At 22.9% G+C, this 14,821-nt stretch overlaps 1 protein-coding gene across 6 annotated transcripts in view; it reads right to left on the bottom strand.

Moving 5' to 3' along the window:
- LOC129610626 (very low-density lipoprotein receptor-like) overlaps positions 1-14,821 on the bottom strand; it is a 162,540-nt gene that overhangs the window by 68,907 nt on the left and 78,812 nt on the right. For 2 of the 6 annotated variants that reach the window (XR_008697101.1, XM_055523256.1), the window contains one exon: positions 12,772-12,894. The exons of the other annotated variants lie outside the window; for them this stretch is intronic. Coding sequence is in view for 1 of the 2 variants with exons in the window: in XM_055523256.1 (XP_055379231.1) it covers positions 12,772-12,894 (123 nt within the window). In the remaining variant the exon portion in view is untranslated. The remainder of the gene's footprint in view (positions 1-12,771; positions 12,895-14,821) is intronic. 6 annotated transcript variants of the gene reach the window in all.

A 14,821-nucleotide genomic window follows, 5' to 3' on the forward strand; every position in this document is an offset into this window, starting at 1 on the left:
AAAATAATCCTTTTTTCGCTTTAAAATGAATAATTTTTCTGTAGTACATGTTGTATTGTGTTTCGCAGTAATTTACATAAATTCAAAAAAAATATGTATTTTATGTAAAATATAATTTTGAAGAAATCGCCAAGAATCACTACCAAAAATAGTGAATATTGATAACGATAAAAAAAAAAGAACCCAGTTCAAATTTAGAATTTTCAGTAAATGATTAAACTCGTGCAGTATTCGACTCCAGGATTATATGAAAGGAATAAATTATTTTCTTATGGAAGCTTAACCCTACAAATATTTTGTATTAAATTTTATTGAAAGGACTAAAATATTTATATTTCTTTTTTAAATAAAATTTATAATTGCAACAATATTGAATTTTTTGAAATTTTATTTAAATATCATTTTAAGTCAATGTGGTAGATTTAAAAACATTGTACAGGAAAAATTTTTCTAGCTTTTCATTTCTACAAATATATTCCATGATAAATATAAATAAATACTTCCAAACATACATACGAGTATTAACATACAAATAAACATTATCTATGCATTCAAATGTTTATCATGCAGAAATAAATAACGTTTTTGAAATATTTTTAAATTTATTTTTTCTTTTATAATCATAAACATTTAAATAACTTTACTCAAATATGTTTCAGATAGAAATTGCTGTGGTATGAGAATCTGTTTCTAATCGTTTGAAAAAATAAAAATTTTTTGAAAAAAAAAACAATTTTTTTAATCTAAGCAAATTCAGAGGAGCCAAACTTTTATTTGGATATGTGGCAAGTATTAGCCTGAATTCATTAAAGAAGGAGTACTACAAAAATGGTATGTAGTAGCACATTAAAAAATTAAAAGGAAGAAATAAATAATAAGATATTATAAAAATTACAATGTATACCTAAGAATCCCACGAACGAAAAATGACATTATTTTATTGAGTTTGCCAAAAAATTCTGAAGAAGAAGAAATTTACAGCCTAATCGTATATCTCACTTTTTTACTCATTTTTTATTCAGTTTCAAATCAGAATTCTCAGTATTTTCTTATAGATATTTCATTTCTCAATTTATCGACTGAACCCTTATCTATTCGTAAAGGGTTCAGATGTTTCATCTTTCAACATATCGACTGACTGTAACCCTTTCCAAAACCAAGTGAATAATTTTTGTATTCATATTAGAAAAAAACAATTTACGCAATACCAAATAATTCTTCTCACTTAGAAATTACATTATACAAGTATATGATACTCGTAGTTACTCATTTTCTTCTCACTTTCGCGAATAAAATAGCGAGATAGATGATCACACCCTTAAACCATTATCAAAAAGAAAGAATCAGTCTATAATAAGAAACAATTGAAGTGAAGTTATTCGACAGCATTTTATTTAAAAGATTAAATAATTATATTAACGTTATAATACCAAAAATCTGAACAAACCGAAAGATATTTTATTCAATACCTGCAATCTAATTTTATCTGATATCATTTTCTTGTTATCGTTATTCATGCTATGAATTACAGTATATCAAAGAATAAAAAATAAAAATAAAAAAATATATGTAATGTTAAAAACAGATTACATATCTATAGATCCATGTACATACCGACATACAATATAAGTATATATTTTCAATTCGTTTTATATTCCCTTTTTTAAATTTTTCCTTTTTATTTATTTATTCATTATTTGGTAAGGGTTACATTTTATATATGTTAAATTTTAAAATTCAGAAAATCCTTGGAAATGTTTAACTTGTAAATAATATTTCGTTTATACATAACTATGTATATATGTTATAATATATACTTTGTTTCTTTCTACACTTCAATAAATTTGGAAATAATCTTAAAACGGGCTCACATAATATACAGTTAATATAGTCAATTTAATATATTTTTCCGTTATTTACATGTATTTGGTTTTCTTAAATATTTCCTTTTTCTCTCAAATTTTGTGAATAGCATTGTTTCTCAAGAAATAATGTTATGAACCCATTTTTTCAAAAAAAAAAAATATATATATATATATATATTTAATAACAAGAAAGAGACAAATCTTAAACATATTCATGCATAAAATTTTTTGGTTTGGAAAGATATTTTTATTAACTCACTACTGAATTGGTTTCCTAAAAAGAATGAAATTCCCGTATACTTATGCATTTCTTAAATTTTCAAAAATATCTTATAATTTACTGATATTTCAAAAGCATGACATTTTTGTGGGATAAAGTTTTTGACCATTTAAAAATGTGATACGAAATTAACACTAAATTGATGTTGTGTAAATGGAAAATTTGAGAATTTTATAAAACCATGATTTTACTTTAATTGTTAGTCTTACATAATTGTAATACAAATATGTTAGACACCACTGATTTGTGGAATATTTTTATTTATAAATTAAGAGCAATACTACAATATTATGTATGTGTAATATTCTTATATACATATTATATATGTATAGAATAGAAAATTAAAAACATATAATATTTATTTGAATACCGCATTTTGTGTAAAACTCAATATAATAAATTTATGTTAAATTTCTAAATATAAAATATTAAAAAATACAAAATTCTTCATGTTGTCCTTAAATTGATATTCCGAAAAAATAAGAAACCGTTTTTCAAAATTTAAAACAAATAAAACTTTTAAAATAAAATGAAAATCTTAAGAAAGAATCCTTTATTTTATCACAGAATTTTTTTTTCGTATTTGTAACTATGACTGTAAACGGATACTAAATGGATTTCATTTTCTCATTTTTAATCAGTCTCATTAAAAAAACAAAAAAAAAGTTTTCCCTTTTTTTTTCCATTTTATTTTGAAATTTTCAAGAACAAAGATCTTTAAAAATTTTCCTTTCAAAATGGTACTTGAATTTTCGTTTTTTCTTTTCTTTTTTCCATTTTTCTTTTTTTTACTGATATAAAATATCCTTGATCTATTTATTTATTTATTTATTTTTTTTTTTACAAAACACAAAAACAAAACACATTTTGTTTATCATCCTTTAGATGTAAAAAAAAAAAAAATAAATTTTAAACAAATTTAGAATTTAGAATTTATTCTCAAATAATATTCAAAAGAGTGCTCTAAAATAATATATGTACATACATATATGTATATTATATGTATGTAATTTGAATAACACACAACTTTTATAAATTGAAACGGAAAAACAAAACAAAAAAAATTTATTTTCATACAAATATTATATTTAAAGTTACGCTTAATGCATTCTTAGAATCTGAAAAATACACCCAAATCCAAGAGATCAAATTTCGAATTAAAGTGAAATAAGGTCAATGAGTATAAGATTCATATAAAATTATTTTATAATTCTGTATTTTATTTTCGAAAAAAAAAAACAATTTTGCTTATATTGCATATGCAAAATAAATATTTTTAATGTTAATTAAAACAGTGTTGTATGCTCTCACACAAAAGCAGTATTATAATTATTCTGAATTAGTTATAAACCAAATGTAAATAAGAATATTAAAATTTTTCAAAATTTTTGATTGATGCATTTATTCACAATAAATTTCTTAAAATCATAGTCGTCCATTTTTTAATAATTTATTATTTATTTAATGAAAAGTTCAAAATATTTAACGAAGCCTATATATATGCAATTTTTTTTTTATTGAATTATAATTGGAAATATCGAATTTATTCTACCCCCTGATATTCTGTTTAATGAATATTTTTCAAATAATTCAAAAATTACCTTAAATTACTGAAGGTTACATATGAAATAAAATATATATTTTTTATATAATCACGCTTTATGCCCGTTTAGTTTTATAATTTTTACATTAACCTTTAAAATTGTAAAAAATCTAATATTTTTTTTAAATATCTAAAGTTTAAAATCGAATTACAAATAAAATGAAAATTGCATATTTAAAATTTTCAACTCAAATACCATTAAAACTGAAAATTTAATATATTGAAAAAATAAAAAGAGGCATTAACCTGGTAGCAAATCTCAAATAATATTATGTATGCATATGTAAAAAAGACAACAAAAAAAAAAAAAAAATTCTCCGAATGATTAATGTACAGGAATTTAATTTGCATAAAATTTTCGAAATTTTGTGATTCACATGTAGCTATGAATAAAAAAAAAAAAATGAAATAAGTTTGTTTTTTTTCTTTTATTGCAAATTTTCTTTATAATTTACTTTCGTTTCGTGTGTGTGTGTTGCTAAAGATCTTTATCTATTATTTTGTTTTTCCTTTTTATTCCAATATTCTTCAAAATATTATTTATATATGTATTTTATATCTTTAAAGAAGCATATATATATGTATAAAATATTTTTTTTTGTTTTATTTTCCTCCTTGAATTTTGTGTATTTTATTCTTTTATTTTTTCTTTTTTTTTATTTCCTGTATATTTTTAACATTTTATACCTTTTTTTTCTGTGTTTTTGAATTTGTTATTCATTTTAACATTCAAGAACCTTGCTTTTACATGTTTTTGATTTTTCAATTTATATACATTAAATAATATCTTCTTCTTTATGATATCCAAGTATTTACTATATATATTAATATATTGTGTTCGGATATATATTCGATCTTCCTGTTTAACATGGATACATAATATTTATACAGAAATTATATGAGTAAGAATAATAATTTTTGTCTTTCATATTATATTATGCTGTTCTCCATGGCTCATTTTATTTTATCAGCCATTTGTTTTTCTTAAACATTTTTTTTTTTATAAGGAGAACAATATAACTGAATATACAAGGAATAAAAATTTCATAGTTAAAATTCAATAAAATTTTATTATAAAAAATATTTTTTTCATTTTCATTTTTTTAAGCTCTTTATATTTCGATTTTTTTTTTTCGATGAATTTTAGTGTAAAATAAGAACGCAGAATGGATCAAAAAAAAATCGGTAAGTATATTGAACATCATTGATAGATTATTTATTCATAAATACATGCCCAGCAAACAAAAAAAAAAAAAAAACAAAAAATGTTGCAATGGTACAAAAAACAGAAAAATTTAAATATTAAGAGTTGGGAGTAAATATAAGCGAATGGTTTAAAGAGAACCTTATAGGAATCGTAACAAAAAAAAGATGATTTTGAATGAAATTGATTAATGTATATAAATATTGTTTTAAACGTATAGTTTTCAGGTTTACAACTCTTTTAATATAACGGTATTATTAAAATTTCTTTAAATTTTTAATCTTTCTTGTATTTTTTCGAGAGGATCGGCATTATTAACAAGATTTATTTCATTGTTTCATAAAAATAAAGATGAATATTATTAAAAAAAAATATTATTATAGCGTAGATACTACAAGATTTATACTTCTCATATTTTCCATTATTTTTGTGCAATGAATACACTTGCAGAAAATTAAATTTTGAAAATAAATATCTTGTTGCATATGAACCAAATTCTATGAAAAGTATAGAGAAATATTGATTTTCAAATATATTATAAGCATAAAATGTATATAAAGTACATATAAGAGATTGTCAAAAAAAATATTTCTCGCGATCTAGTTCTGGTTCGATTTTTATCTAGTTTTTATGTGTATATACAATTTTATAAATTGCGTTCTTGACATAATACCAATACAAAACCTAAGCTTCAGAATGATAGTTCATAAAATAGGAAAAATACCGAAAAAATAAACACAAAATTTAATCCTTTTTAATATTATAAATTTGCGAAATGATTAGCTTCGACTACATACACATTATGTACATTCCAATAATATTTGAATTAATTAAAAATATTTGATAGTATAATATTGCCTGGTATTTTCAAATTCTAATATTTTTCATTATATTTAAATATTGTCCAGAATTTTATTTCTGAAGTGTTAATTTACAAGGTACTTGTAATATGAAGTGACTATGATAAAATTCAAATATATTATATATATTTTGAGTTTATATTAATATAATTGTGCACTGGTGTGTTTTAATGAAATATTGCACTTATAGACATAAAAATCGAGTTCTAATATGAACAATAATATGTAATACATAGTTTACAATTATTTAATGTACAAAATCATTTAATCAGGCTTTAACAACCAAAACTTATTCTACAATTCATTTTATATACAGTGTTTGTTAAACTTTAATAGTGTAAACTATAAAATATTAGTACAGTATAGATATATACTAGTATAGTACGAACTATACATTTATATATACATAATTTACCAGAATATTTCTGTAATTATACAAGTAATATAAACGTCTATGTTTATTTTAATGAAAAATATTGAGTGAAATCTTTTTCATTTCCGTAAATGTTATATATATACATATGTATGCATATACATATATAAAATAAAATATTTATATATAAAATTGTATATAAAAGTTAAATCTGAAAAAAAAAACATGAATTTTTTTATGTGTATGTTACAGTAAAATATTTATATGTAGAAATAACAATTTTTAAAGAAAATATAACATGAAAATGTAAAAAAAAAGAAGAAAATCGCTCTTTATAAATGTCAAGAAAATGTTTCTCTCCCCTATTTGTATGTGCACTTATATGTATGTATAAGCAACCATTAGAGTCTTCTTGTATCATCTAGTCTCACAAGTGTTCTTATTCCTTAAAAAAATTTCTTTTCTATTTTATATATAACACACGAATATTGAAAATATAGGTTATGGAGCACAACAATTTTTGTCCTTTCGTTTTTTATACTTAAATTTATATAAATTTATTTATAGCATCTTATATAGTATAAGGTAATGAAATAATTTAATTGGCCAAGGAAATATTTCAATTTATTTATCTAATTTTCCGCCATTTAAAAATAAACCGAATTCCATTTTATTTAATTGAGCAAACCATTACCTTTGTTTTTTTATGAGAATATAGTTTCCGACTTAAAATTTTGATGAAACAAAAATTCTGCAACTTTTCAATTGTTTTGTTTTATTTTTTTTTTTTTTTTTTTTTTTTACTTATAGTTAGCTGTAAGTTCAAAATTTTACATATATTTTGTATGATAATGTTTTTGTAACACGGTTTTATAACATACATATCAGAGTAATACAAGACAAGGAAAATGAGTGAACTAAATATTGCGCTGACGTAAAGCAATAGAAAAAAATTAAATATGCTAAACTTTGGCCTACAATTTCATGAATGTACAAAATACAAAAAATATTTTTCAAGTTAATATTGTAGGTTATTATTATAAATTACACCATTGGCAATAATTTTTTTCAGTTCGTTTATATTTTATTCCAAAATGTACATATGTAATTTCAGGTTAACAGTATCATATAGATGAAAGTAACTAATAAATTTAAATAGGTTTCCCCAACTTGAATATCAGAACAATAGCACTAAATATTATAATATATATATATATATATAAAAGCTCTAATACTGTAAATTGTAATATTATAAGGCTGTGATAAAACTCGTACAATATATGTTTCTTTTAAAAGAAAATCACGTTGAATCAACCTCCAAATAAAGTTGGAGTAATATGGAAAAATGAATATAAAAATGGAACACTATAAAAATTCTATTATACAGTAGTAAAAACTAACCTATAAATTTCATAACATCAAAGATTTGACACTTTTTTTCAATATAAAACGTTAGGAAACCTGTTGGGATAAGAGAGCGTAATTATTATTCTTATATTTAGACTACTTTTCCTATAAAATTGGAGTTTTTCATGTACTTAAAGAGATGTAGGATATATTTAAATGAAACGCTATGTACATATAATGTAAGTAAAAAAATATATTTATATCCACAATTAAATTTCCAATATGTATTTTAAAGAATATATTTTATACTGTATATAAGTATATGCATATACTATATAATTTATACAGTAAATTTATACATGGTATAGTATTATAATCGCGCATAATTAAGAATGATTTAAAAATTCAGCTTTTCGTTATAATTAACTATGCAAATCCTATGTCAGTTGTATAAATAACCAAAAATATTTTTGTATATAATTAAGTTACATATATATACATACACCCATCATAACTATTCATATACAATTTAAAAATGTTTACCTAGCGAAGCATTTTAAGAATATTATAAAATAAATTAAATTTGGAATATTTAAATTCAAAAATAAATTATTGAATTATTAAAATATTACATAATTTACATAAAATTATAATTACAAAACAAAAAACACGAAAGCAAAACCTAAAGCAATATTACAAAAAAAAAATTGTTTTTTTGTTAATGAAAGAAATAAATTAAAAACGATTTTAAAAACAATAACGGTATAATAATAACGCTAGTGTGGTAATATTCTGAGAGAGGGATAAATTTTCAACGGTCTGCAACTAAAGCTTTTTTTTTATTTTGCTTATTTATTTATTTTTTTTTAATTAAAAATTTCGCGATTCCAAATAATTACGACAAAAAGAGCACTTTTTTTTTTATTTAAGGAAAACAGTTTATGCTTTTACATGGCATTATTTTTCCACTTTCCCTTTTTTTCAATTAATTTTCAATTAAATTAAAGACAATATAAAAAATATAAAAAAATAAAGAAAAACAAAATCCTTGGGAAGAACACAATTTATAAAAACTCGTTGATTGTTCAGTCAATGCCGAAAAAGAATTTTCAATTTAATTTTTAAAAGGAAAAAAATTTATGAAAAGGAAAGAGTTGAACTTTTTATATAAAATATTTGGAATATTTTAATTCCTTAGCAATTATATTCAGTAACCCATGAACACCTGATAATTTACAATTTTTGTATTGTTTATAAAAGATTTTTAGTTGAACTTGCCTGAAGTATGAAAGTTGTTTGCAAAAGATGGGTTTTAGTATACAATAAATACTATTTTTGTTTCCAATTACTAAAAATTGTGCAAAAATATTTTTTGATTATTTTACGAAAATTATGTTTTTATATAAAACTGAAAAGTAATAAAAATGTAATAATGAAGAAGTTTGTGGAAGAAAATTATCTCTATTAAACCATAAATTTTATTCTAAATATAACGAGCAGAAATATGACAAAAATATTTACAACTCATCCAATAAAAATTGTGTCACAATTATTAATATTATAAAATTTATTATACAAATACTTATAATTAGATACTTTTATTTTTTTTGAAAATAATTGAAACCATTCCATGGAGCATAACTGACGTTCACTAATTATACAATCACACAAAAATATAATAATGGTTTACTATTTATTTATTAGCTATTGTGAATTTCTTTTTGATTATTCTTCAAAGCAATTCATTTAAGAATAAGAAACGGAAAAAAAATTTATCCTCTTACGACATTTAATAATAAAAAAAATTTTCTAGTATAATATTGTAGGAGTAAAATGTGTATGCAAACGTGTTTCGTTGTACATATAAATAGATTAAAGGGTGGTATATTTATTTAAAAATATAAAAATACTGAATACACTTTAAATCAAGATTGTTAAGAAAATCACATTTTTGTACACGATAATTCACTTAGGTAATCATTCAAATAAATTTTCTATTAATTCTTTATTTCCTACTTTTTTTTTTTCTTTTAAAAATTTTCCACCTATTGTGAATGGTTTTGCTCTTTCCTTATTCCATCAAAAAAAAAAAAATGTAAATAAATAATAAGAAATCATTATACTCACAAGGATTAAGTTAGAATCCTTAAATTAGTATTCCATAAAAATGAGAAAAAAAAAGAAAATACAGGTGTATTTTCTTTTTCTTTTTATTATTATAATTTTCTTTGATTTTTAGAAAAAAAAATTCTTTTTGCTTTTTTTTCTATGTTGACTTCTATTCGAAAGTTGACAAATAACATCATTTTAAGTTCTCTTCCCGCTCTTATTTAAAGAAGAAATAAAAAGTAGGTTAAAAGTATTACTATACTCGTAGGATAACATAATATTTTGTTCTCATGGGTAAGTGATGTTATAAAGCTCTTCAATATAATCTCTTTAATAAATGATAATACTGTTTTGCTAGTAGGCATATAAGGGTAATTTCAATTAAGAGTTTTATATTAAAAAAACTTACAAAACTTATAAACATTTGTATATAAAACCAAAGAACCACGGACTTCTGGGAAAATATGACTGTGAAGCGATTTAAGAAAATCATAAGATTGGGCAAGAATTAGATGAGAAATTTCACCGGGATTTCGTTGGGTCAGTGCAGACTTAGCGGGCGCATCAGTATGCTAGGCCTAGTAAGTGGACACATGTGCAAACTCTGTGTGTGAGGATGGGATGACCTCAGCACACCATCTGAAGGAGTGTGATACTCTCATTCATAGGAGAAAGGAAATAGTATGGGGGGGGTTTTTGTCTTCACGGCGGCAGAGTTGCGGTTTTCCGGGCTTCAGAAGGTGCTTTAGTTCATCAGGAGCATGGGTCACAAGCGTATGTTACAGCATTCAAAAGGGAGCACACAAGTGATCCTTGCACGTGGTACGGTGTACTGTTACTCCGATTGTACAAACCTACAAATCTATAACCAAAGGAAAATTGAAATAGGAAAAATAGAAATGATTCATCATATGTAAAGGCATAAGCGATACTTAATTTTATTTAAATTATTTTATTCCTCTATCGTATTATAAACATTATTTTCAAAACAGAATATGCGTAGCTACCTACTTTGGAAAAATAAAAATATGACGAATGCGGTAAATAAATTTGGTGTGAAAAGTTGGTCTTTTAATTTTTGAATGTTGTTAAATTTGAAAGAACATTTAAAAATCACCTTGAACGCTATTTACATTGCATGCTACGTACATACATATATGCATATATATGCATGTAGTATAGCCAGAAGTGAAGGGAAATATTTGATAGCGATTATAGCGGTCGATAAGAACGGTAAATATTGTGGTTACAACAGCAAAAATTTTAAAAATGTTTTTACTTTTTTTTTGCTTTTTACCTTTACTTTTTTTTTTGTTTTTTTTTTTTACTTTTATAAGTTCAACGAAGCGTTATAGTATCTGCTTTAAAGAAAAATAAACAAAGAGTGAGTTTATATTATACAATATAGGATGATGTTCTTGTACTTTATTTAAGATCTACATGTTTAGAAATCTGTGTAAATATGTATGCTATTCTTAAGTTAGGTTTGTATATACATATGTACATATTTATATATTAAAATGCCTGATCCTAATACCAAATTTTTGGTGTTCGGATAAAAATTGTTAATAAAAAGAAAATATGTGTGCAACATTTGCTCATAAATATATTGTGAGTACATTTGTATGTATAATGTGCGTTTATTTAGAGTAATAATGTGTTATGTCAAATCTTGTATACGTATATTTATTAAATTTCCTTTTTTGAGCAAAATCTAAAAGATTACTGTCAGTTTCGCTTTATAACGTTCAAGTAAAATTAAAAGAGAGCAGTAAAAAATTTTGTTAAAAAATAAATAAAATTTTTAAAATATGCAATTTTTCTTATTACGAACTCAAAAAAAAAATAATAATAGTAAAATAATAAAAGAATGTAGACATAAGCATTAGATAGTACAAAAAGTAGAAAACAAAAAAAAAATCACACATCAAAAAATTTCATCCTGTATCAAGGAACTTTGATTTTTGTTTGTTTTTGGTTAACGTTAAAAATTCTCTTTAATTTTTAACTGAATTGTTATATTATGAAATCTGACTTATACATTTAAAAAGAGACCTGTTAAATTTAGAAAATAATGGTTAACTTGTGCTCTCAGTCTTCCTTTTATCAAAAATTTAATGAAGATCAAGTTTTTGACCAAAGGAAAGTATCACCTATTTGCGCAGAATTTTTTTTCATATTTCTTGTTTTTTGTCAAAAAACATTTTTACACTCTCTTATATTTTCTCACTTATATTACTCTTTTATCGATTTGTGAGGTGTTTCGGCCGGTTGGAATGAGGGGTGGAAAAGGAGAAATCCGGCAATACCACAACGGTCCTAAGTGGTCTATTTGTACCCTTCCGGGAGGCCACGTTAACCTAACATAAACTAACATAACCTAACCTATATTCTTTTAAACGTCGTTATTATTAAGTGTGTTCCAGTTCAACCTGGATGTTTAATCATATAATAATTTTTTATTGTTTATTATATCTGTGAACCTATGTAATTTTATACAACTGTTTCGGTGATTTATGGGTAAACAATTGAAATTTATTAATATTGTAAAAAACATGGTTAATTATTTTCAAAAGTTCTTCCTTCCAAAATTTTTATTCTTATTAAAATTAAATTCCCGTTCTTATATTTTCAATTTACATACATAGTTATAAAACTATTCTGTACAAAAGTACAGTCATAAATTTTTGCAATTTAAAAACACTTACATAATATTTTACTTAATTAAAAAAGTAAAGTTTTATTTATATTACATTTATTATAATTAGTATTAATTACAAAAATTAAAAAAAAAAAGCAGCTATTCTAAAAGTTTTATAATTATTACTAAAAAATAAAGAAAAAACCAGCACCAAAATTATAAAATATTATACAAAATTTTCTACCAAAACAAAATTCAACTACTTGATTAATATGAGAAAATACAAAAGGAAACAACAATGTTCTACTTTTGAAAGATAAGTGGTATATGAATTTTTTGCTTTGTTTTTTTTTTTTTGAAAATTAGTAAATTAAAAACTTTAAAAAAACAGACAGAAAAATAGTGTAAGCAAATGATAGAGAAATCAAAAGAAAAAAGTGTAAATTAGAGAAGGATTAACACAAAATCACAATCAATTTTAACGCTTACTGCATGTGGCTTCATCTGAGCCATCTGAACAATCTTTGCTTTGATCGCACATCCAGGCTAATGGTATACATTCACCATTGCCTGATTTACATGTAAATTCATCCGCTGAACACGCTTTTTTCCCTGTAATTATAAAAAATACATAACATTATGAATATAATTTTCTTTTATTCATTAAGCGAAAAAGGAAAATATGTGATAAAAAAGAGTAAAAAGGAAAATGTGGTAGAATGAAATTTTTCGTTTGGCAAATTTTATAAATAATATTTTGCATATTTTGAATTAAATGCATAACTTTTTAGTTTAAATCAACACTGTATGTGTAAAAAAAAGCACAAAGTATACCCCCATTAATAATGAGAACCCATTTAATTGGCTATTTTTCGAAATTGTTTTAATAAAAAATTACGACATATTCATCATTATTACAGATAACAAGATCTACGACAAACTTCTTTTTACAGCGAATTAATGCACAAAATTTTAAATTGAAAATAAGCAAGCTATTTAAATTAATTGGAATTCATTTCTCTCTGCAATTGCCACTCATTTATGACTTTAGTTTCTTTACACTTAAAAAATTTATGATCAAAGGAAATTTTACTTTTCTGTTAAATAAAAAGATTCTTTTCTTTGTTATAAATGTGTATACATATACGTACATACATACGTACGTTTATGCATTATTTTCCGGTATAAGTTTTTGTGACAATTATAAATGAAAATTATTCTTTAATTTTTTAATAATAAGAATTTTTCCAATAAAACGGTTCCGTATAATGTAAAAATATTATTTTTCAAAGGGTGTTTAATAGTAATTTATAGTTGAGAACGATTTTTATTTGTTACTCGTACATTTTTTATTAAAACATGATTTGAATACTATTTCCAATTTATATTAAACAAAAGATTGTCTCATATGACACTTACATGAATTCAAAATTAAAATTTTTTATTGTAAATTCTTCTATTATTGTTGTTTTAGAATAGAAGAAAATATTGAATAAAAAATATTTTCGCTTATGAAACTGAACTCTATTATTTTCTGGTACATTGTAAAAATTAGAGCAATGACCTGAGTTTTTTATTAAAAATTTTATTCAGATTTCATCTGTGGAATATTATGAATATGAGATAAGCGAAAAAGGAAAATGATGTCCACAAGAACCAAAATTGAACTATGTATTCCGTTTTAAACAATTTTCTGTACAATTAGAAAATTAGAGGAGCTTTGTTTTGAACAAATATACACTCAGATTATACTTATATACTTTATAGACTTATCTTAGTTACTTGGGTAACTATGCTGATTAATGCTTATACATATATAAAAACTTTAAATAATTTCATAAATTTCCAATTAAACTTAAAATTTATGCAATCAGGTTGATGCTTCTTATGCTAATCAACATTTGCAAATAAAAATCTATAGAATTTCAATAAAAAAATTAATAAAACATCTGTTCAGTCTGGTGAATAATACTAAAATTTTACATAAAATATAAAATTCTTGAATAATATTTTTCTTTTTATTTTCTCTTAGAAACGCAATAAGTCAAATGAACTTTCTCAAATTTTTAAATAACTGCTGTCGTTCTTGATTAATATTTTTTAAGAAAAAATTCGCGATTTTCATTTTATTTTTAGTCGAACGAAATTGTTTGTTTTTTCTGTTTTTTTTTTATTGCTGTTGTTGTTGTTAGGTTACGTTGCAAAATGCCTTAAGGTTCTTAATGAAAGCATGAAATAAGTAGAAGAGTGAATGAACACTTATTGTTTTTTCATCTTGACTTAACAAAAAAAAAAAATCAGAAAAGTTAAAATTTTTTGTACATACACAAATGTGAGGGGGAGGTAAGGTATTTAACAAAAGTTCATTTTGGCCTTTTATTAAGAAAGCTGTTTTTTGTTTTGTCAAGTATTTGTATAACTCCAGCGACATGTTTTTGTTCGCTTCAAATATTTCAACAAAAATAAAACGAAAAGAAAAAATTCAAAGATTAAAAGAGTTCAAGAAATGCTTATTTTGTCAAGAACAAAGAATATTTTA

The sequence above is a fragment of the Condylostylus longicornis genome, unplaced genomic scaffold (genome assembly GCF_029603195.1).
Source record: "Condylostylus longicornis isolate FDR11 unplaced genomic scaffold, ASM2960319v2 ptg000045l, whole genome shotgun sequence".
NCBI lineage: Eukaryota > Metazoa > Arthropoda > Insecta > Diptera > Dolichopodidae > Condylostylus > Condylostylus longicornis.